Source organism: Chiloscyllium plagiosum, chromosome 12, assembly GCF_004010195.1.
Source record: "Chiloscyllium plagiosum isolate BGI_BamShark_2017 chromosome 12, ASM401019v2, whole genome shotgun sequence".
NCBI lineage: Eukaryota > Metazoa > Chordata > Chondrichthyes > Orectolobiformes > Hemiscylliidae > Chiloscyllium > Chiloscyllium plagiosum.
The window spans coordinates 56,040,181-56,065,786 of record NC_057721.1 but is presented as its reverse complement, the minus strand read 5'-3'; the positions used below and the strand labels follow the sequence as shown (position 1 = coordinate 56,065,786).

The 25,606-nt window shown below is 39.2% G+C and overlaps 1 protein-coding gene across 1 annotated transcript in view; it reads right to left on the bottom strand.

Moving 5' to 3' along the window:
• Positions 1–25,606, bottom strand: part of LOC122555285 (mucin-3A-like) — a 462,531-nt gene that overhangs the window by 51,253 nt on the left and 385,672 nt on the right. The window contains exon 52 of the mRNA XM_043701128.1: positions 4,886–4,945. Within this exon, the coding sequence (XP_043557063.1) occupies positions 4,886–4,945 (60 nt within the window). The remainder of the gene's footprint in view (positions 1–4,885; positions 4,946–25,606) is intronic.

The window sequence follows — 25,606 nt, the reverse complement described above, 5'->3', positions numbered from 1 at the left end:
ATTGATCCCTGTGATACATCTCTCCCCTTTACTAATGTCAGTTTGAACCAGGAACCAAGTCAAGGGAGTCCAGCTGCAATGGAGTTATCAAACAGGTAAGCCACTGATTACACTGAAGTACTCTCATGGACAAAAAGAACCAAGAAGAAAAGACTGAATCTTGTCACTTTTATTTTAAGACATACTGTGACATAAATGATTGAAACATCAGACTAAAGTTGAAGCTAAACTTTTAAATAAACTTATTTTAAATAAGTTTATTTAAGTGAGGATTGTTTTATCATAATGTCACAATGAATGATGTAAAATGACTTTTTTGAGGGCTAGTCAGTGGGTCTAGCAGTAATTCTGATAATAGTGTGCTGTTAAAAATACCTCCAGTAAATAAGTTACAATCGTTTCCAAGAGGGTTTATAGTGAGACTACTAGTGTGACAGTGGCTGCTGTTTTCAGTTCAATCATTTGGAATTGCTTGTATTCTCGGGTCCTGAACAGCATATTCTCTGGAAAAACAGTTTCACTGACAGAAACTTCTTGATTACATAGGAACATAGGAACAGAAGTATTCCATTCAGCCCCTTGAGCCTGTTCCTCCATTTAAGAGATCATGGCTGATCTGTGGCTTAATACCATATACCTTGTTTTTTGCCTATATCTCTTAAGACCTTCACTTAACAAAAAAAAATCTCTCAGATTTAAAACTAAACAGCAGACTTAGCGGCAGCTGCCATTTATGGATGAGAATCACTACCAGCCTATGTGTAGAAGCACTCCCTAACACATCCCCTGAATAGTCTGGTCCTTTTTGCTTTTGACTATGCCCCCTAGAATACCCGAATGGCGAAAGTAGTTTATCTTTATCTTTCCTATCTTCTCCTGTTAATATCTTGAAGACTTTAGTTAGATCACACTCCAAATCCCCCAGCTAGCATTCCATTAGCTTTCTGATTATTTTCTGCACCTGTTTATGGCAGTTTAAAGATCTATGTACCTGAATCCCTCAGTCTCTTTGGACATCCACAGTATTTAACTTCATACCACCCAGAAAGTAACCTGATCTATTCTTATTCAGTCCAAAATGATTAACTCATGCTTTCTAACATTGAATTCCATCTGCCATAGTTTTGCCCACTAGCCTAGTCTATCAGTATCCCTTTATAATTGTATGCTATCATCTACACCGTCTACAATGCTACCTAACTTTATGCCATCAGAAAATTTGGATATATGACATCCTATGCCATTACCCATGTTGTTCATGAATAAAATGAATAATTGAGGCTCTAACACAGATCATTCTTGGACACCACTGGTCACATCTTGCCATTTTAAGTATCTCTCCATTATCTGTACTTTGTGTTACCTGCCATTCAATAATTACACAGCCATGTCAGTAACTGGCCCTCAACTCCAAGTTCTATCTTGGTTAATAGTCTCTTATGTGAGACTTCAACAAATGCCTTCTGGAAGTCCACATAGGTAACAACCATAGACATTTTCCTGCCTAATATGTTAGTCACCTCTTCAAAAAAATTCAATGAGATTTGTCAGGCATGACCTACCTGTCATGAATCCATGCTGGTTCTCCATGATTAACTGAAAATGTGCTGGTGTTCAGTTACCCTGATCCTGTCAACCCCTGTATCTAGGGAACTCTAAATTCCCACACTTAACTGCATATTTGTGGACTCCATAAGGTGCTATTAGTTCCAGAGATGTATTTACTAGTGCAAAATATGGGCAGGTGTGTATGATATTTTTACGATATGTTTTTGCAACTATCATTCATTATACCTTGTATAAATTACAAGGTAAAGATGAAAAAAAAAACGTTACTTTCTAATTTACTCCCTTTGAGAAGACTACAATGTTAGTGGCCACTAGCACTGTTTGATGGTATCTGTTTTACTGAACACATGGAGGTTCCTCTGACTTGGCACCAGGTTTAAATCGGCATCGGTAAAGCAAACGTCCATGCCACTAACATCACTAGGGCAGATTTCTTGGAGGTCGGTGGTGAGTGCTGTTTTTTTGCCATTCCTGATCACAAATATTGTGCCAACAAATACTCTAACCACAATGAAGAATTTAAAAGGGAAGCATGAGCAAACTGCTTAATTTTTGAAAAGAAAACTTGATGATCATACGGAATATAATACATCCCCCTTTTGTTTAACTGCCACAATCTTTCATTTAATCTAACATGTAACAATTTGCAGACTATTGCACCTGATTAGTGTGTACCAAAAATATCACAAACAGCAGACCGGTCTCACAATAAGGCTGAATCTGAAGGAATGGATCTCTGACAATGCAGAACTTCATTAGAACTGAATATATATTAAAGCTAATATTAAAACTAAATATGTATATATTATGTTCTCATGATGAGGCTTGAACCCACAGTCTTCTGACACAGAGGCAGGGCTTCTAATTTGTTTCTGTCCTTGCCTCAATTTTATTAACAAACTTGCTTATCTTTTAGCTTGCAGTTCTGATAAAGCATATACAGGAGACCTTTTCTCTACACAGATGCTGATTAATCTGCTGAACCTTTCAGCTTTTTCTGTTTTTCATTTCAGATTTCCACCATCTACAGTTATTTTTCTTTGAATTGACAACTTGATCTCAATGAATCAAAACAAACAAAAGTTTAGGATTTACATGTTTTGAATTTCTTTATAAATCCAGCTGGATGAATTGGGTTCCCAACAAAAAAACAGCTGAGGTACCTGCAAAATCTCATGATATTGTTGTTGCAATGCGCTGGATTCTGTCGTGGACAGCAGAAATTTTCAGAATTTATAAATTAATACAGTTTAAGGTCACCATATGCTGTAGTCTGCATGTTAATTTGTGCATGCCAGTATGACCATTATCATCTCTACCATTATCTTGAGTCATGGAACTATATCCAGAAAAACTGGGTGTTATTTTTCAGTGTTAGAACATTATTTAGCATTAGTTACAAAGTTCAAACTGAATACAGATGGTAGCTTTTTGTTTTGTAATAAAGGAAAGCAAGAGGATGATGCAAATGAAAGGCAAAAATTGAGATTAGATTTTGGGCAAAATGCAGTTTATTGACAATGCAATAACACATTACGTAAGCTCATGCTGCATAAGCTCCACATCAGAAATTTTAATTGAATAAGACAAACCATCTAGCCGTTCTAATTAAACTAACATGTTATTCAGTGGATTAACTCTGGTTGTCCTTTAACACAAGGACAGAACTTTGGCATCAAGCTTGGCATTCACGTATCTGACTTCTACAAGAACACAAAAGTACTATTATATATGCTGCCAATGAACTTTCCAAAATTACTATTTGTTTTTAAGTTATTTCAAACACTGACAGACTCTGCTTTTCTCTCTGAGACTTAATATTAAGTTACTGTGGGTACCTGTCATACCGAAAACAGCATATAGATTTCTGTTTTGTTCAATGTTTTAACTGGGTTTTGTAATGCAATCTGAAGAGATATAGACAGTGATTTACATGAAGATATTTTTCCCTTTGTCAATCCTCTCCTTGCATTTCAGGACACATAACTAATGTGACATTTAATGTATGTTTCCCAATATCATATATCATAATTTAGAATTGATCCACTCTTGCATCATTACCCACAATTCTATATATGTTCTCCCAATCACCAACTCAAATGCAAACCTCAATACAATTCTAAAAGTATAAAACTATTCTATACTAACATTCGCATCTTCAACCTGAGGAAAATATATCTAAGCATGGTTGTACACCACGATATTTGGGTTAAAGTGCATGCAATAAGATGCAAACTCCAAGCAACTACACACACACACACACACAATTTAAAAATAAAGCTTGTAATCCCATCATTTTTCAGCCATATTATGTTTTATTAAAATGTTTTAAAATATCAAAGAACTCTATTAGTAATTGGAGAAAACTGATTTCCTCCTTAAGCTAACATCATGCATATCTTTATCAGCTCCAAACAAAAAAATTGGTAGTTAAGGTAACTAGTGCCCCAGCAAATAGCAACAGAATTTATTGGGAACAATATAAAAACACTATTGTAGAGAAAGAATCTGATCTATGTTTTTGTTAATGCAGTATTACATTTAAAGTAATTGTCATGAGGGATGAATTTAGTAGCAAATATTTTTTGGGTCAAAAGTACAAGTTTTATACAATAAACATACAACTGAAAGCCAGATTTAATTCAAATTTCATTTTTGAACAGAAGAATAATCTTGTGCTCTGTCAATCAATCTTTAGTTGAAACCATTGTATTTATTAGATTAATACAATTCATATATTTCATGTTCAGTCAGCATAAAAGGCTGTATGATCCTTAATGACTCAGCATAAATCAGTAATTATTGTGATCTTTGTGGTTAAAGTGGTTGTTTCTTTGAAAAGAATGTATTCTCAATGCAGTGCATTGAATATTCCTAACATTTTAGGAATGTTAGGTAAGATATTTTTCATATGTTTTATCTTAGTTTCTTACCTTTCCCCAATTATTAACAATGATCAAAGCTAATCTCAGTACAGATCTTAATGGATATAATTTGATTGTACTGTTATGAATTCAGGAAACGATTGACAATCCTGCCAAGTTAAAGTTTTAAGAATGGGGATAGTATTCTTCAGTGTTTGAATATAATTTGCATCAATCATGTAGCTACTGGGAACTTTGGATTAGACGTTGGCCATTTATATTTGATCCAGCAATGTTGACTGATGCCACGTAGAAACATTCTGAATTGCTCAATCTCACCACTCACCTTGATGAGCTCATAGTTTCAAGACTCATTACTCATTTCCTCCTGTACTTCTTCCAAGGCCTTGCAGAGCTACAATTGTTAGATATGTCCCTAAAGCATTACATACCCTGAGTATTGCCAGGAACAGTGGAAGATAAGTGACCACCTGGTGATTGTGTCTCAAGTTCTGTAGAAGACAAAAAGAGAAAACAAAGATAGTACAGTCACATATTCTTAAATGAAGAGATGAACTGATACAGAAATAAGGGTATGAATGTTTATAATTGCAAATTTCTAATGAAGCACACTGCCATCAATAAAATTCACACTTAACCAATACAAAAATGTCCATTGATCAGGTTCTGTAGTATATCATATCATGTCACATTGTTTTCCTCAACCTGAGGTACTATATGAGTACGGAACACCAACATGAAAAATACATTATGAAACATCTCCTGAATCTAAGGTAATTACAATTGATCTAATTTGGAAAATCGGAAGCATGTGGAATACAAATGAATCATATTCAAATGATCATCTGTCCAAGTCATCTAATTTATTTTGCCTACTTGTTTGTGGCACTTGACTTTTTTCATGTTTTGACATTGCAATACCAGCAAAATTTAATAATCATGCAGTATGCCTAAAATACTTAATCTCATGCAGTTTATGGTTGATCTCTGGGACTCTCAGAAATTCCAACGCAAATTTATTCCATTTATTAGATTGTTCAGGCAGAGTGCCACAATGTGCTTACACATTAAATAGTCGGTAGAAATTCAAAAGAAAACCACAGCAATGATACCAGTTATAAAGTCTGCAACAGAAAACTACAAAAATAGCATCGTTTTACTTAATTGTGAAAGTTATTCTAAGTTAAAACTCATTTTGAAACAATTTTGTTTCATAATCATTAAGAGTGTTTCTGATAGCAAAAATAAGGAATTAAAAATTGCAGACCCAATTCATTCAAACCTTGAAACACAAAACAAAGGCATTCTTTTTTCTTGAATCTTAATAAAAGGCACATGACAACATTATTTTCAGTATAGACTTTATATTCAGCAAACCCAGCTATTTTAGGCTTTAACTGCCTTGAGATACACCAATTGTGCCATTCCTGTACTATTCTTAATAAGCCACTGACAATTGAAGGAATTCTACTAAAATCTGAAAATATGTGTCAAACTCTCCGTGAAGCTGAGCACCACAGAGCATATGTCATTAGTCAGACATTTTATTGAACCTTTCAGAGTGAACAAAGTTAAAAATCACACAACACCAGGTTATAGTGCAACAGGTTTAATTGGAAGCACACTAGCTTTTGGAGCGTCGCTCCTTCATCAGGTGGTAGTGGAGGGCTCAATCCTAACACAGAATTTATAGCAAAAATTTATAGCGTGATGTAACTGAAATTATACATTGGAAAATTGATTGTCTGTTAAGCCTTTCATCTGTTAGAATACCGTGATAGTTTCACTTATTTCATGTGTAAATCACAAAAAGCGTTTTTAAAAAAGTTGCATTCTCGGGTTAGCTGTTAACAATGGTGATAGCTAGACAATATGGTGAAGATGTTGGCCCCCTGTGTTCTCTGTCTATGACCTGATGTTTAGATTTATTCTAATCTAAAAAGTGAGATAACTGAGTTTTACATGAATTCATGCAGTTTCTACATCACGTTTCTACAGGAATGCAGGCAAGTTTTCAATGTATAATTTCAGTTACATCACACTATAAATTTTTGCTATAAATTCTGTGTGTTAGGATTGACCCCTCCACTACCACCTGATGAAGGAGCGACGCTCCGAAAGCTAGTTTGCTTCCAATTAAACCTATTGTACTATAACCTGGTGTCATGTGATTTTTAACTTTGTACACCCCAGTCCAACACCGGCATTTCCAAATCATTTCTGAATGAAAATTGCTTGCTAGAAGTGCCAGACGATAAAAGGTGTGACAAAGGCACTGGGCATTTAGTACCTACATTAATGATGGGACCAATTTAAAGATTCTGAAATAAACAGAGGCAGGACTAAGAAGGAAACTGGAGTTTAAACTCATGTAAAATTAAGAGACGAAGAGAAATAAAGTAAGGGCACAAATATTGGCTTAAGGAAGAGAATAAATTTTAACACGTTGATACTGTAAAAATCTTGAACAATGTAGTGATGAATGAGATTAAAGCGTCATCGTAATCCAATTTCCAAACTAGAGAAATTGATTGGTATCGCATTAACATTTGTCATAGCATCAAAAGTGTACTTACATACTGAGTTACCATGTTTTAACTTTGTTGTTATTAACTTCATGTTATTGAGCAATTATCAAGCAAATCCAGCTTGTTCTGTAAAATAATGACTCAGGGGGAAATACCATCATACAAAATAAATGGAATAGTAATGTAAAGCAACCAGCATGTTTGGGAGATTTGCAACTTACGGCGTGAGCTCTCCTTGCCTTGAATTTGCTGAATTTACTCAGTCTCAAAAATATGGCAACTTTAACACACGACTATTTTCTGAGCAAGTATTTAAGAATGAAAAAGTTATGAATAACTTTTTGTTTAAAAGTGAATGTGAGGCATCGACTGAAAATCATCCAAAACTTGTTTTTTTTTTGGTTATTGTAGTTGGCTTGATTCTGTGCTGAAACATAGCTTGCCACACCTGGCAGAGGATAAAAGCAAAAAATGGTTGGCAAGTAGAAATGTCTATCACATCAAAGTGTTTCATCAACTTTGGTATTCTGGATATATAATGTTTGAAACTTAAGTTGCAGCCAATTATTTCTGACAAGTATTTTGTTGCTTTTATCCTGAAAATATCCTACAGTAATCATTTCAAGTTATGAATTAGCAGAATTAGAAGGTTGAGAGACAACTAACTGAGACATATAAGATAATCAGAGGTTTAGATAGGTTGGACAGTGAGAGTCTTTCTCCTTGGAAGGCGATAGTAAGCATGAGGGGACATAGCTTTAAATTGAGGGGTGATAGATATAGGTCAGATGTCAGAGGTAGTTTCTTTACTCAGAGAGTAGTAGGGGCGTGGAATGCACTGCTTGCAACAGTGGCAGACTCGCCAACTTTAATGCAGAAGTGGATACTGCAGATGCTGGAAATCAGAGTCTAGATTAGAGTGGTGCTGGAAAAGCACAGCGGGTCAGGCAGCATCCGAGGAGCAGGAAAACAATGTTTCGGGCAAAGGCCCTTCATCAGAAATGATTCCTGATGAAGGCTTTTGCCCAAAACGTTGATTTTCCTGCTCCTTGCCAACTTTAAGGGCAGTTAAATGGTCATTGGATAGACATATGGAATAGTGTAGATTAGATGGGCTTCAATGGAATAGTGTAGATTAGATGGGCTTCAAATTGGTTCCACAGGTTGGCGCAACATCAAGGGCCAAAGGGCCTGTACTACGCTGTAACATTCTATGTTCTAGTAAGTTGTAAGACTCTTAACAACAGACTGCTGTCAACGGGACAAGATCAATCTAAAGAGAACTGAATTTCAGTGAATATAAAAGACAATAGACAAACAGGCATTTATGCTCATGTTATTCTCATCAGCATTATAATACATGGACTCTATACTGACATTCTGAAAAGTGAGGTGACAATGGATAAAGTATTTTACTTTGTACTTGTATTCTTAATTCTTTGAAGAAATCCATTAGATAGTGTTTTTCAGACCCAACTTCTTTAGTCTTTCTAATGACCAACCAAGATCTCCAAAGACAATACTGAATACATCAATCCTACCACTCTAAGAATTTCTTACATACTGCACCATTTATTGTTCTCAGTAAGTTTAGTGGAGGAATTCAATGTTGCCATCTATCAATTGGAGAAGTGATGGAAAAGTCAATTGCTCCTGTGGTGGGGAGCACAACCAAAGGAAGTTCTTCTCAGGCACGTAATTGGCAGTGTCAGACCCTGGCGGCAGATATTTCAAATAGCTGCTGGCCAATCATAGGCTGGATGGTCTCCACTGTCAGTAGTACCACCTCAAGGCTTGTAATGCTGCAACAGTTTCACCAGGACTCATTGCTGGATCCAGGACTTGGGTAAGAGGGTGGGGTGAAAGTCACTAGTTCAGCAATTTGCTCTTTTCGCATGCCAAGTCTCTTGATCGGGGACACAGTGTCTGACAACCAAACAGGATTTGAAGAACATTCTTTGGGAGCCATGGGAGAGCTGAATGACTCCCATTTAATCCCTGAGCCACAAATAAATTCCACTGGACTCCGGGTTAATTGATGTCCTTTGACTCATTAAGGAAACTCAAGTGGATGACTGTCCTACATGGGTCCTTTTCCACCTCAGTTTCATCATGGAAGGTTTTGTGCTATTTCCAAGAGACTGCTGTGCGGCCTCTCCCGTGATTAAATATGCATGGTTGCTGTGCTTCCCACCATAAGAGGCTGGATTAAATTCTGTCCACAGATTTCAAAAAAGTGCATTAGGTCACCATAGTCCATTTATATATATTTGTTAGGAGCCTATGAAGATAATGTTCCTTGAAATAGAATACTGTATGTTCTCTGGCTGGTTCACCATGTTTGAGAATTATTGCTGAGAATTATTTTCAAAGAGCTTATGATTTCCTGTAACTGGCTGTATGGTTTCAGCTTTCCCAGTAATTAGCACTACATCCATTTCTGGAAGGCAATTCAATAAGGTTACATCAGTCTATTCAGCAGTTGTGAGCCTAATGGATTTTCTTCAGCCTTCTTTTCATACTTATACTTTTAATTTCAGTCATTTACAGAAAATAATACTTGTAAATGACTGCAAGTATGTTTTGAAATTTGATGTTGCGATACTTTATAACCTGCTGCTGAAAGAATTTAGGTATGGCTTACGAAATTTGTAGGCAGTGATGATGTATGACCTTTCTCACAAACACCCTGGTGGCAGGGCAATTAGATTAACTTTGCTTAGCTGGGATATAACAGGGCTGTAGAACACAGGAACCAAGAAGTGCTATTTTTATGAATGTAATCATTTTTTAACAGGTTTATAAGGTTACATGCCACAGTAACAGAAATGAAACTTTGGCATCTAAAGTAGTTGCCCTGGAAGCACTCGTCTACAGTAACAATAATTGTTGAAAATGATTCAGATGTAATATCCCTTACCTTGATAAGCTCAAAATATATCTTTATCCTGACACAGTGATGTAAAATAGTACAAGAACCAAGCTCGACATTTTCCTTCTCTTCAACAGGATTTGTTTCTATCCTTCCCTCACCCTCCTGGTCATTGAAATCCTCTTCCTGGTGTTCATCATCTTATAAGTTCATATCTCTAACAGGCTCTTACCAATTTTTACAGATGCACCATAGAAAACCTGCTTTCTGGATGCATCACAGCATGGTATAGCAACTGCACTTGCCAAAACTGCAAAAGACTACAGAGTTATAAACACAGACCAGTCCATCACAAACCAGGAGAAAGTGAGGACTGCAGATGCTGGAGATCAGAGCTGAAAATGTGTTGCTGGAAAGCGCAGCAGGTCAGGCAGCATCCAAGGAGCAGGAGAAGGGCTCATGCCCGAAACATCGATTCTCCTGCTCCTTGGGGATGCTGCCTGACCTGCTGCGCTTTTCCAGCAACACATTTTCATCACACAAACCAGCCTTCCGTCCACTGATGTCTATATTTCTCACTGCCTCGGGAAAGTAACCAACATAGTCAAACACCTCTTCCACTCTGGTTATACTCTCTTCCACCTTTTTCCATTGGGCTGATGATACAAAAGTTTGGATATGTGTAAGAACTGATTCAGGAAAAGCTTCTTCCCCACTTATCAGACTTTTGAATGGACCTCTCAAATGTTAATATTGATCTCTCTCTCTGCATCTTTTCTGCGGCTGTAACACTGCATCTGCACTCCGTTCTGCTACCCTGATGCAATTTCTAAGGTACTATCTGCCTGTATAAGCACACAAAACAACACTTTTCACTGTATCTAGCTACATGTGACAACAATAAATTGAACTCCAAAGTTTTATTCCACTGCTCAGAGCCTACCTCTTACTAACACTGTTATCAAAATTATTGAATTCAAAATCCTCACACTTAGGTACAAATGTCTTGATATCTTGGTCCAATTTGCCCTCTCCAACTATCATTCCTGCACAGCCATATCTACCTCTCATTGTTCAAACTCTAGTCACCTTTGCAATTTCCTCACTCCTTAATCATTTATGGAGCAGTGCTCACTTCATGAAGTGTTATCTAAGTTTCATTTAAATACAGCGAGGCTCCAATCCACTGTAAATGCCAGGTCTTCTGCCCTATGTTTCTCTGGGTGATCCAGTGGCATAGATTGATTTTTGGATTGGATTTTTCCATTGGTGGGTCTTTCTTGAGAAAACTAGATTAGAAGCTAATCTCTGGGAAACATTTGTGAAGTGGGTAATTGATGGCCACAGAGCTTGGGAAGATAGACTGGATGAAGAAAATAATAAGAACAGAAGAGATGTGTCTCAACCTTTTGGGCATTCAATTTTGCATTACACTACTTCAGTAATTCTAACATTAAAAATTCAATGTTGTTAGGATCTTAATAGAATTTAATGTCAAAAATTACTGAGTGTCTACATAAAGTTGGAAATCCAAAACCTATGCAGCAGTCTGAACTCAGTCCTACTATAACATAACTACTAGCCGTAAGTGTTTGTATGGCTTGGCTTTAGGTGTGGTGAAGTAATGGAGGGAGTGGCAGGCTTTCAGACGCGAATGGAAATATCTAGGAAATAGCTAAATGACTCTGTGTTAGTGACCTGATTTATTTGGCTCCACATCTATGAAACTAACTACATCACATTCTTAGTAACATATTACTTCATTATTATTTCTAACGTTTCTGCAGGGTTCAATATATCAAAGCAAAGTCAACAACAAGAGTAAAAGTAATTCTCTGGTCTTAATCTAACTAAGTTTTAGTACAGACAGACCTGTACATGAAATTATTGGACACGTAAACAGGAATAATTCTTTTTTACATTTCAGGGTACATTTACCTAAAAAGAAAATTATATCTTCATTTACTACTAAATTAAAAGCTAGTTTCATATTTTTAGTGTTGTTTTTGATCTTGATACTTATATCTTGGAAATGAAAGCCTGCCATTTTTAGCAACAGATGCACCCAGGTCAAGACGACAGTAGATGAAGTGCTGTCAGAACAGCCAATCTTAAAAGAAAAAAAATCACTTTAGTGGAAGTTCTATTTCTGTGTTTCTCATGCTGGCCAATCTTAAGGTCACCTTAAGCAAGAAAATGTTTACCAAATTATGGACGTGTAGTTGGGCTGATTTCTTCATGGAAACAGGATGGAGCAGCTTAAAGCGAAAATAGTCAACATGAGTCAGCAAAGATCAGGATGTCAATACATTAATCAGGGATGGCGTGGTCAACTGGGAGGGCCTTGTTCATACTCAGGAAACATTTTCAAAAGGTGACACCCATGAATTTCCCTGTTTGAGTCCATCCACATAGTTTACTTCTGTCTTTGTCTCAAAGCATCTGCCTTTCCTGATGCCTCAGCCACCTTAGTTAACTCTCTGACTCAGTCATGATCTTGCTCATCATTATTTTACTGATCAGGTTGGTATGAACCTGGTATTTGGTGTAAAGTTTTGTGTTGGTACAGAATCGATGGAAAACAATAGGGTGGCACGGTGGCTCAGTGGTTAGCACGGCCTACCTCACAGTACCAGGGACTCTGGTTCGATTCTAGCCTCGGGCGACTGCCTATGTGGTGTTTGCATGTTCTCCTCGTGTCTAATCGGGTTTCCTCTGGGTGCTCAGGTTTCCTCCCACATTCCAAAAGGTGTGCAGGCCAGGTGAATTGGCCATGCTAAATTGCCCATAGTGTTAGGTGCATTAGTCAGGTATAGATGTAGGGGAATGAGTCTGGGTGGGTTACTCTTCGGAGGATCGGTGTAGACCTGTTGGGCTGAAGGGCCTGTTTCCATACTGTAGGGAAACTAATCAAGTGCAAAGGTGCTCAAGACAACTCAGCAAACATCATGATGGGAACTTCATTGGTTATGAGCTTCAGGCTTAGCCCGAGAGATAAAACCCAATGTGATGTAATTCCTTTGCACACTCCTCAAAGAAACATCAATTAAGTGCAATTTATTCAGAGGAACCTTGATGATCTGAAGGACATGGGTGGGGAGTATTTCATTCGGTTAATCAAATTCCAGATAATCGAATGCCGGACAAAGTAGTTTAGCCATACATTGGAACTTTGCCGGATAATCTGATATTTGGATAATCGAATACCGGCTAATCAAGGTTCCTCTGTATTCCCAAGTCAAGATGGTGAATGGATTGAAGGACTGAAGTAGTCATGGGTTTAGAAGATGCTGCCTAAGAACCTTTGGTAAATTTCTGTATCTTATAGATAGTACATACTGATGCTACTGAATGTGGATGGTAAAGGGAGTGGATGTTTGAAATTTCCCTTCTTTCTTCTGAACCCCAGTGTATACAGTCCTAACTGATCCAGTCTCTATTCACATATCAGTCCTACCATCTCAAGAATCAGTTTGATAAAAATGTGGGGAATTGGAACGGGGAAGAACGTTTGCGTGCATGTGCGCATCTAGGTGTGTGTGTGCATGTACATGTGAGAAAATGAGGGGTATGTACAATCTGGTTGGATATATTTCTGGAAATTTCATTAGATACAATTCCCACCAACTTCCTTGTCCCTGTACCCCCGATTGTCCCTTATCACACATTGCAATCCTTCAGCAATTAATAAGTGAACACGTCATTACTACATCAAATGAGCTTTGTCTCCCCAGATCCAAGAATTTTTACAACCTATCAATAAAGATGCTAAAAGATCTTTTTTTAAAACATCCTAAAGAGTTCTCTCCCAGCATTAAAGATTAATATTCAATTTGTGGGTCCCTTCAGCTAATTCTCCAGGGGTGGCAACCACTGACATTCAGTACTATTTAAATAATAACTTAGTAAAACTCTAATTTATGGTTTTTCTTTTTCAAATAACTGCAGGGCTATGAAAGTTAATTCACAGTTTCGATTTTGCATAGTTTATAGCGTATCTAAAAATAATGCTTTTTTTATGGCTTTGAAAGTCATTTATTAAATGTTTACCAAATTATGTATTAAGTCTCTGAGTGTTAATTGAATAAACTTTGACTTAAGAATTATTTATTGGGCTAAATATGTAAGTAGGTATGGCAGCATTAAAGGTGTCAGTGAGCGTTGCATTTGCTGATATGAGCCTGCTCAGACTTTTTTTCTTCTTTCTTTTATGAATTCACTGGTGGGACATGGGCATCGCTGACTGGGCCATGTTCAAGGCCCACCTGCTATAGAGGTGTGTCAAATATGTCCCAATGGGTTGAGTTTTATTTCCTGATGGGATGTGAGCATTGCTATCTAGACCAGCGTTTATTGCACATCCCTATTTGTTAAGACTATAAAATTAAAAGACATAGTTGCAGAAATTAGGCCATTCAGCCTATTGAGTCTGCTCCACAATTCAATCATGGCTGAAATGTTTCTTAATCCCATTCTCTGGCTTTCTCCCCGTTACAATCAGGAACCTATCTATCGCCATCTTAAATATACTCAATAACCACGACCTTCTGTGGCAGTGAATTCACCACTCTCTGGTGAAGAAGTTTTACCTATCTCCATTCTAAAAAGTCTTCCCTTTACTCAAAGGCTGTGCCCTTCAGTTTGAGTCTCTCCTACCAATGGAAACATCTTCCCAACATCCACTCTGTCCAGGCCATTCAGCATTCTGTAATTTTCAGTTAGAACCCTCCTTCATCCTTCTAAACTCCATCAAGTATAGACCCAGAGTCGTCAAATGTTCCTCACATGTTGAACTTTTCATTCCTGGGACAGTTCTCGTGAACCTCCTCTGAACATGCTCCAGGGCCAGTACATCCTTCCTGAGATATGGGGCCCAAAACTGCACACAATACTCCAAATGTCATCTGACCAGAGTCTTATAGAGCCTCAGAAGTACATCTCTGCTTTTATATTCAAATCCTAGCAAAATAAATGCCATCATTGAATTCACCTACTATCACAGCCTGCAAGTTAACCTTGTGAGAATCCTGAACTAGAACTCCCAAGGTTCTTTGCACTTCAGCTTTCTAAATTTTCTCCTCAATTAGAAAATAGTCCATGCTTCAATTCCTCTTACCAAAGTACCTGACCTCACATTTTTCCATGTTGTAGTCCATCTGCCATTTCTTTGCCCACTCTCCTAACCTATCCAAATCCTTCTATAGCCTCCCTGCCGCAAGACTACCTGTCCCTCTACCTATCTTTGTATCGTCTGCAATCTTAGCTGGAATGCCCTCAGTTCCTTCATCAAGTTCATGAATGTATAAAGTGAAAAGTTGTGGCCCTTGTGAACCACCACTTGTCACCAGCTACCAACCTGAGAAAACCCTTTTATCCCCACTGTCTGCTTTCTGCTGGACAGCCAAGCTTCTATCCATGCTAGCACCTTGCCTCCAACACCATGGGCCCTTATCTCACTCAGTAACCTTCTGTGCAGCGCCTTGTCAAAGACCTTTTTGAAGTCCAGGTGGATAACATCATTGGCTCTCCTTGGTCTAACCTGCTTGTTACTTCCTCAAAGAATTCTGGCAGATTTGTCAGGCATGATCTCCCCTTGATGAAACTACACTGACTTTGCCCTATTTTACCATACACTTCCAAGTATTCAGAAATCTCATCCTTCATAATGGACTATAAAATCTTATCCACAACCAAAGTTAGCAAATTAGCCTATAATTTTCTGTCTTTTCCTTAGTCCCTTTTTAAATAGGGGTGTCATGTTAGCGATTTTCCAGTCCTCTGGGACCCTCCCTGATTCTTGCGATTCCTAAAAGAATTACTCTGTCTCCTTTAAAACTCTGGGGTCTAGTCCATCTGGTCTAGGTTATTTATCCACTTTCAGGCTATTTAGTTTTTCTAGCACCTTCTCCTTGGTGATGGTCACCAAACTCAGCTCTGCCCCCTGACAGTCTTGAATCTTCGGGATATTACTCACGTCTTCCACCGTGAACATTGACACAAAGTAATTATTCAGCTTCTCTGCCATTTACTTGTTCCCCACTACTATCTCTCAAACATCATTTTCCCGTAGTCCAAAGTACAGTTTTGCCTCTCCTTTGCCCTTTATATATCTAAAAAAACTCTACCTTTATATTACTGGCTAGCTCACCCTCATATTTAATCTTCTCCCACCTTATGTCTTTTTTTGTTGCCCTCTGTTAGTCTTTGTAACCTTCCCAATCCTCTGATTTCCCATTGCCCTTCACCAAATTACATGCTTTCTCTTTTGCTTTTATGCTATCCCTGACTTCTGTAGTCAGCCATAGTTGCCTCATCCTCCCTGTACTGCACTTCTTTTTCTTAGGGATCATTTTTTTTTGTATCTCCTGAATTACTCCCAGAAACTCTTGCCATTGCTGTTCCATTGTCTTTCCTGCTAGGCTCCTCTCCCAGACTATTCTACCCAGCTCCTCCCTCTGTAGCTGCCTTTATTTAGCTATAATGCTGTCACCTCTGATTCGATCTTCTCACTCTCAAATTGCAGAGTAAATTCAAATCATATTATGATCACTGCTTCCTCAGGATTCCTTCACTTTCAGCTCCCTTATCAGGTCTGTCTCATTGCACAACACTAAATCCAGTATTGCCTGCTTGCTAATGGGGTCCACCACAAGTTGCTCTAAGAAGCCATCTTGCAGAAATTCCATAAATTCTTTTTCTTGTGATCCATTACCAATCTGATTTCCCCAATCTCTGCATATTGAAATCCCCCATGAACACTTGCCTTTTCTATCTCCTGGTGTATCTTGCACCCAGCTCCTGACTATTGTTCTTGAAAAAGTTGATGGTGAGCTGCCTTCATGAAGCATTGCTGTCTACATGCTGTAGGTTAGGGATGGAGATCCAGGATTTTGACCCAGCAACACTAAAGGAACAGCATGTACATACTCTCGTTGTTATACAAACGTTGCCCAGTTAGTGTCAGTATTAATGACAATTAGTGAATCGGGATCCTCTTGTGGCGCAGCAGTCGTGTCCCTATTCGTGGACCGAGACCCCCTGGTTCAAAGCCCACCAGCTCGAGGTATGTAAGAGTATTTCTGAATAGGTTGATTAATTCAAATAATTTTAAAAAAACAACCAGTGAGGGCAATAGTGAAGAGGTAGCATCCCAACCTCTGAGCCAGGAAGTGTGAGTTCAAGTCCTGCCTGCTCCAGAGGTGTGTAATAACATCTCTGAACTGATTTTTTTGGAAAATATCTAAAACAACTGTTTTCAGCTTGCAAGGTGCTGGTCTGTGGAAAGGAAAAATGGCCTGTGCTAGTGCTTTAATGGGCATTGTGAATAAATCTATGTGGAAGACTGACTGGCCTCTGCTTCTTCCTTTGCCAAGTAGATATTTATCACATTGACAATGATGAAGACACTCAGAGAGGGCAATAACGAAAGAATACGGAAGTAATCCTTGGATTAAAATAAGGTGAGTACAATTGTGGAGGATTTCACAGTCCAAGGCTAAACAATCTCTGTATACATCCGAAGTCTCAAAAACCATGCTGCTACCTGGCGAGTGTCACAAGTCAAACAGAATAGTTGTGGTAGTTGGAGGCCAATCATCCTAGTCCCAGGAAATAAATGTCAGAGTTCCTTGGGCAGTGTCCTAGGTCCAACCACCTCTGCCTATTTTAATAATGATCTTCTCTCCATCATAAAGTCAGAAATAGGGTGTTTGCTGATGGTTGCATTCATTCGCAATTCCTCAAATAGTGAAGGAGTCATACCTACTTGCATCAAGATGTGAACAGTATCCAGAGAACAACTACCAAGAAACATTTACACTCTGCAAGTACGTGACAACAATCTTTGTAACAGCAGCCTAATGACCTCTGAGTCCTCCATTACTGACATTCTGCGCATATCGTTACTCAGAAACTCATCAGAATGTTCACTTAAATGCCATTGTTACTTGACCAGATCAGAAGCTGGGTATTCTGTGGCAAGTGGCTATCATTTACTTGCCAAAGTCTTTCAACTCCACAAGGCACAAGTCTGGACTGTGATTGAATCATCTCACTTTCCTGAATTCTATTGAATGGGTAGATGGTTGCAGCAACACACATGAAGTGACACTATTCTGGACAAAGCAGTCCTTTCGATCACTTCTCTATCCAATAATCTACACATGCACTGTCGTGCCTTTTAACACCCGCAGGATGCATTACAGCAGCTCATTGCGGTTTCTTTGATGTAGCAACTTGATGACCACAAGATATCTGAGGATCAACTGAAGTGACATACCCCTGGCTTGCACATATATTGTTATCCATTTTTTTATTGCTGCAACAAAATCCTGACATTTTCTACATCATCGAAGTGTGTGAGCACATTCACTATGAGGGCTACATAGCTCACCAACTAGAAATGGATAGTCAATGTTGCCTTAACACCCAATCAAAAGAATTGTCTTTTAAAAGCAGAAAGCTTTAAGGAAACAAGAAATTATCTTTCAAATACATTCATATGCAGCATTATTTTAAAAAATTCAGTTTCAATAGCCTTGTTGCTTCATAACAGCTTTGCCAAATTTATAAATGTCCTTCAGACTCTTACAAGTTTTCCTTGTCACTATAGTTGGATTTTAAAGCAGCTGCTGCACTGCCTAGCAATTTCAGTCAAAATTGATTCACAATAAGATTTAAACCAATTAAGAATTTGTGTATAATAATTCAATAGTCCCATAACAGAAGTCCAAAGATTGTCTTTAATCCTGAATTAACACTTCATGTTTGATTTATGAAATAAGAGTTTCAGAATGAAATCAATGCATTGGTGGAACAAACAGTTTTTAAGATATTTAAACTTTTGATTCCTTAGCTCATAGAATCATAGAATGCTTACAGTTTAGAAGCAGGTAATTCAGCCCATTGAGTCCACACCACCCATCTGAAGAGCATCTTACCCAGACCCAATCCCCCACCCACCACCACTCTAACCCTGTAAATCTGCATTTGTCATGTCTAATCCACCTGGCCTGCACATCCCTGGGCACTATGGGCAATTTAGCACAGCTAATCACATCTTTGGACTGTGGAAGGAAATCTAAGCATCTGAACGAAACCCAAGCAGACACAGGGATAACATGCAAACTCCACACATTCACCTGATCATAGGTCCCTAGTACTGTGAGGCAGTGAAATTCAGTTTTTAGATTCACACTATCTAAACTGTATAACTGTTCATTTGAAATGTTAAATTGGTTATGCAAATATGAATTGTCTGACTGTATGGACAGATTTTCACACATCTGTTTCTAAGTGCAGTTTGTAGTTTGTTCTATGTCAGTGGGGAGCAAAAACTGAAAACAGATGTCGTGACTAATTGAAACACTGGTCCCGGCTCTTCACCTCTGACTTCCAATTCTCTATGGAGTACATTGTTTAACAAGTATGTTGTTCACATGAACAACAGGTGATATCTTATCTGGATGGTAGCAAAGATCCTTAGTCTCTGAGGTAGCCCTCTACCACATAGTATGCCTTGAGTATTTGTTGAGAAACTATCCTAGTCTTCTTGCATTATCCTAGCCTTGTTATGTTGGAAACAAATCCGCAACCAGTTCTAGCTTGTTTTGCTATCTGACTCACACTTGCATGTAATAGAATATATTCTGACAAATAAAACACTCTGTCCTTTTCAAACTGAGTTTGATATTTGACTAATAGGCTTCTCCATGGAAAGTTACTGTGTTTCTGAAAAACATTGCAAAAAATATTTAACAGGTTTGAAATAATGATTTTGACTTTTGCATCATACAAAGAGTAATCATGATTTCCCTCACTACAAGAATTTAATGATAATAATTACCTGCATGTGATAATGCAATTTATGATAATGTAATTAATGCATCCTGATATTAATAAGAGCTAATTACTATTCCTGATAAAGTCTTGATAAAAATATCCTCCAAAATGGTGGCCCAGCTCCTGAAATTCAGCAGAAATAAACTGTTTCTTGACCTTTCGAAGTCAGAGTGGCAGCTATTCGTACATCTCTAGATTCTTCTTTTGGGAGGTATTTAGTTTTGCCTCAGAGATTTTGGCTGACCATAACTCTCCACACTTGTCTTTGTTAGATATATTTTGATATACTCTTCTGGCAAGTATCTATCAGTCTCAGTCTTGACTGCTTCAATTCACAATCCAGCCACCACAAACTTTTTCAACAAACACATTCTAAATTTCTAATATTCTGTATGTGCAATGTTGCTTCTTGATTTCACTCAGAGTCATAGAGGTGTAGTTTGTCTGTGTTTTTTTTAAGTTATACCACCTTGTTCTGAATTCTATTAGCACATCTATCATATCAAATCAGCTTTGGTAAAGTTCAGTTCAGTCTAAACCTATTTAAACTCGTTATCTCATTATTTAAGAATTTAAGGCATTTTTCTGCACTGTACTCCCTTCCAAAGATAACATTTTTCTTGAAGTTCAAATCAGAATATCCAGGCAGGGTCTGATATATTACATTCAATTCCAAACCATTTGTCATAAAGGTTAACAATTCCACCTTAATGGTTTGTGTACATGGATATCCCAGTCCTGTGTCCTCATCTGCAGCTCCTCGTTTCTCACTATTACAAAAATATCCTGAATTGTCTCTGTCAATAAATGCACAGATTGCTAGCAGAGACTGCTGGCATAAACATTGTTAATGAGGCCTGATGCTCAAATCTGTGCTGCTCTCTGGCCTCCCATTGGGTCATTAGACATTTGTGTTGCATTGGTTTTGGGCTCAAGTTCAGCTCTGATGAATTCCCACCCTATGCGGCATCACATAACACGCAGCAAACCTTTTAAAAACTCCCCCTCAACAAGTGGTGGAATATTTAAATAACCACAAGAAAGTTATCTTTGAAAAGTTTACGTTAAAATCTGTATATCCTCGGTTCAGAATTTAATAGCCATGGCCATTTTGTCTCATAATCTGTAGTTTATCAAAAGGCTTAATCACCAAAGCCATCAGGATAACATAAAAGCCAAGAAATTACATCACTGGTTATTATTTGAGGAGAACGGGATTTTTGGTATGCACTCTAAATTCAACAGTCTGCCATTTCCACAGATGTCTTCAATTTTACCACTAACACATTAATACATACAGTCAGACCAAAAATATAAAAGTTAAAATGAATGAGTGACAATAAAAAAATGAGAACAGTTATTTTCTCGTTCTTGTTTGCAATTTGTTGCCAATAATTGAGATTTAGAAATCTATAACTGCTCATTTCAGATGAATGTCCAGCTCAATAAAGGAGGTGTGCTACATGTGTGTTTCTTGGGTTTTCCCCACAAATCATTGTGGCCATATAATTCAGAAGCAATGCTCAGGCACTGGTAGATTTTAAGCCAACACACATTAATTCAGAATTCTGTTTTAATGATCTAGATTAGATTTTTGACACAATTGCCAATATAAGAATGCCAGAATACCACTAAACTAATGAACAAATATTCCAGTTTGAGATTAACTTGACTATTCTTTGTAAGCATCTGGCCTTGTCAATGCTTCTGGTGAGGCACCTAATAAATTTTAAGTGATGCACTACTGCAAGATCTAAACACCTACAAAAAGGACCTTAAACACTGCATTAGTTTCATTTTGAATATTGCATTGAAGATCTTTGCAAGATATCTTGATGGCCAACTGCATGATATGAAAGCTCAACATTTTCAGGAATGGCAGTAGAAGTACTGCTGTCCCACATAAGGAGGAGGAGGGTTCAATTTGCTACTGAATGGAGAAGCCTTGCAAAAGATCCAGGCACAATGCAAGGAAATGGTTCGGGCCCTCAGTGTCTATACAGAACTCATAAAATAACAATTCTCATCATAAAATATTTAATAATCTTACAATGCAAAGAGAGATAACCATAACTTCAAAAAATGCATGGGACTAATCTATTCTGGAAATTATTGCAGGCACATTTAAAGCCTTGGTTTTCACCAGCAAAGGATCTTCACTTACAGATACTTCTACTTAACCACTTCAGATATGTTATTACACACCTCTGGAGCAGACCCTGGCCTCCTCACTTACAGCTTTAGTTGCAGTCACAGCAGTAAAAGCCTTTGTTGCAAAGTTAATGTTTCCTTAATATCATTACCTGCATTAAGGTCCTCAAGCTGATTCTTGGATTACAATTCATTTCCTCCATTGTTCTTAAAGCAAACTCTGCTGAGACCTGTCTTGTGAAGAAGGGCTTATGCCCGAAATGTCGATTCTCCTGTTCCCTGGATGCTGCCTGACCTGCTGCGCTTTTCCAGCAACACATTTTCAGCTCTGTCTTGTGAATAGGCTTTTACAGCAGATGGGTGGAAGTGTGGACAGGCAGTATTGGAGAAAAGGAAGCACACATTTGTTTTGGTTGACAAGATTTAGGATCAATGGCTTAGCTCTGGCTGAGAAATGACAATATGCAAAATAAAAACCAAAAGAACTACACATTCGGGAAATCATAAATAAAAACAAATTGCTGGAAAAGTTCAGCAGGGCCTGGCAGCACCTCTGGAGAGAAATCAAATTTAATGTTTCAGGTCCAGTGACCCTTCCTCAGAACTAATGGAAGCTATGAAAATATTGTTTTTTATGCAGAAGATAGGGTGGGGGGAGAGGCGAAGAAGTAAAGGATAGGTGGGAATAGGGCCCAAAGAGAAAGAACAGTTGGACAGACAAAGGAGTGGATTATAATCAGGCTGGGAGGGTGAATAGCTATTAATGGAGACTCTTAGTGGCTAAAAACGAGTTGTGCATAATAGCAGACAATGTGATAATAAGGCTTGGTATATGGGGAAGGGGCAAGGACATGGAACAGTTCAAGCCCTACAGCCTTCTAGACTCAACATCGAGCCCTAAGCTCGATGTTGAGTCCAGAAGGCTGTAGAGTTCCAAAGTGAAAAATGAGGTGCTCTTCTTCCAGCTTGCACTGAGCTTTGCTGGAGCAGCGGATCAAGCCTGAGACAGAGCTGTGTGCAGGGCTACATACTATTTGGATCTGAATGCACAGGCGGGAAGGGAAATGGAATTGGTGAGAAAGGTACTGAAAACTGTGATGGAGGCCGAAGGCAACAGTCCTCCCAGTGCCTGTCCTAGTTTAAGTGGAGAAAATTATGGCTCACCCGGACTTGTATGATGGAACTACTGCCTGACAATACAGAGTTAGTGGCAAGACTGACAGATGTTAGTGGTAAGGTCAAACTGCACAGGGGAAGCTGATATCATCAGGTAATATCTCCAAAGGGCATTATACAGGTGAGGGACAGAATTGGGTCAACATTAAATCCCTGAGGGGTTCTTAAAATAAAAACGACAGCATTGAAGTAAAGTCCATAACTGAAAATCATCTGATTATAAATAGAAAAGAAGTGGAACAAAGCCAACAAAGACTCACATAGCTGGACAATGAAAGGAAATGTTAGAAAGGTATGATTTGTTATGGTTATGGTATGGATAATCGTTTAAGGAGAATATTGTACTATAGCACACAGAATGTGTTATTGATTTTGGATAGGGATATTTCGCTGATGTGAGAGACATGAAGATGGGATATATTCATACTGCAAATGTGGAAATCACTAGTCAGGCTGGCATTCATTGTCTATTTCTAGTTGCAGACTTGAGATTGCTGAACAAACTGGCTGCATCCAGTAAGTTCTGCAGAGAGTAGATGCAACTTGCAGATTGTAGACCTTTAGGCCATGAGATGAGGCATTAATCAAATAGGCTGCTTTGTCCCATTGGTGACAAGCTTCTTGATTGTTTATGCAGCTGCACCACAGGCAAGTCCAGACTGTTTCATTCCACCCATATGAAGAAGAATTTATATGGAAGGAGGAGTTTAGGGAGGACTGGTAGTTAGAGAAGAGACAAAAAAAACTGCAGATGCTGGAATCCAAGATAGGCAAGAAGGAGGATGGAAAAACAAAGCAAGCCAGGCAGCATCAGGAGGCAAACAAGTCAATGTTTGGGGGGGGGGGGTTACACGGTGCTGAGTTGGGGATAGGTGAACACAGGTAGAGGGCACAACCTGGATGGTCGATGGGAGGACTGAATCCAGTTGGTGGCTGGAGGAAAGGGCTGGTAAGCACCTCCATCCAGGGCCCCAAACAGTTCTTCCAGGTGAAACAGAGGTTCACCTGCCTCTTCTCCAACATAGTCTAGATTAGAGTGGTGCTGGAAAAGCACAGCAGGTGAACTATTCCTGATGAAGGGCTTTTGCCCGAAACGTTGATTTTTCTGCTCCTCGGATGCTGCCTGACCTGCTGTGCTTTTCCAGCCCACTCTAATCTAGACTCTGGTTTCCAGCATCTGCAGTCCTTGTTTTTACCTCTTCTCCAACATCGTCTACTGTATCTGGTGCTCCCGATGTGCTCTTCTCCACATCAGGGAGATTAAATGTTAACTAAGGGAGTATTTCGCCAAACTTTCCAGTCACCGCCCATTTTAATTCCCCTTCCCACCCCCTTTCCAACATGACCATCCATGGCCTCCTCCATTGCCACAGCGAATAAGACCGTGGATTGGAGGAACAACACCTCATCTTCTGCCTGGGTAACCTACAGCCAAGAGAACTCAACATTGAGGAGCACCTCACCACGCTGCTCCTCTCCCCACCACCTTTATCTGCAGTTCCCCACATCTCACCCCTCCCCCTCCCCCCCCACCCACCTCCAGTCCTGAAGTTAGAGAAGAGGGGCAAGGTGGGCAGAAATAGAGATTTGAAATGATCAAACAAGGATGAAGGTAAGAGAGTGTGTGGGTTGATGCTGGGTACAGAATGAGGATTTTAAAAGGTGAGATGCAAAAAGGTGGTAGAAAATAAGCTTCTCAAAGCACAATAAAGTACTAAAACAATAAGGAGAGAAACCAAGCCATGGAAAGTGGTAAATTTTGTGGTCTACAGTCACCATTACAGTGAGGCAGACTGAAAAGAGTGGGCTGGAGTTAGCACTGCAATGAGGCAGACTGGGATGAGTGGACCTTCAGGAGTGTGAAGAATTGCGAGCAGCTCCTGAAGGTCTTCAAGGAGAAGGAAGGGGAACCTCTGTTCTCCATCTTGTCGGCGGTCCTGTTGTGTGTGCTTCCTGCGCAGAGGAGTCGGGTTGTAACAATCCAGATGTACAACCGTCACGTCCCAGCAGCAGATGTCCTGACCTTCTTGAGGAGATACGTCCAGGGTCGAGGGAGAGAGTACCGATGTGGTCGATCCTTTCGGGATCACAACCCTCACGTCCCAGCAGCAGATGTCCTGACCTTCCTGAGAACATACGTCCAGGTCGAGGGAGAGAGTACCGATGTGGTCGATACTTTCGGGATCTGGACCAGCAAACGACAGGTCAGGGTACCCCTGAGGGTCGATGCCAGTGGAAACATCCTTCACCCACCCTCCAGCTTTGCCACTGGAGGAAGCAGAGGTTACCTGACATACGCAGGGCAGCCAAAAGTGTGCCGAACCTGCGGGAGGTAAGGCCACGTGGCGGCGGATTGCAAGGTGACCGTCTGCCGAAACTGCAAGCAGGAAGGCCACCCGACCAAGGAATGTAAGGAGGCCAAGAACTGTAATCTGTGCGGAGAGGCGGGCCACATGTACAAGGCCTGTCCAAGACGAGGGGCCGCCACCTACGCACAGATGGCCGGAGGTGGCAACACGAGCCGTGGACCACCTAAGACCAGCAAGGTACCACAAAACAGCATGGGAATGGTGTCTGGAGGCAAC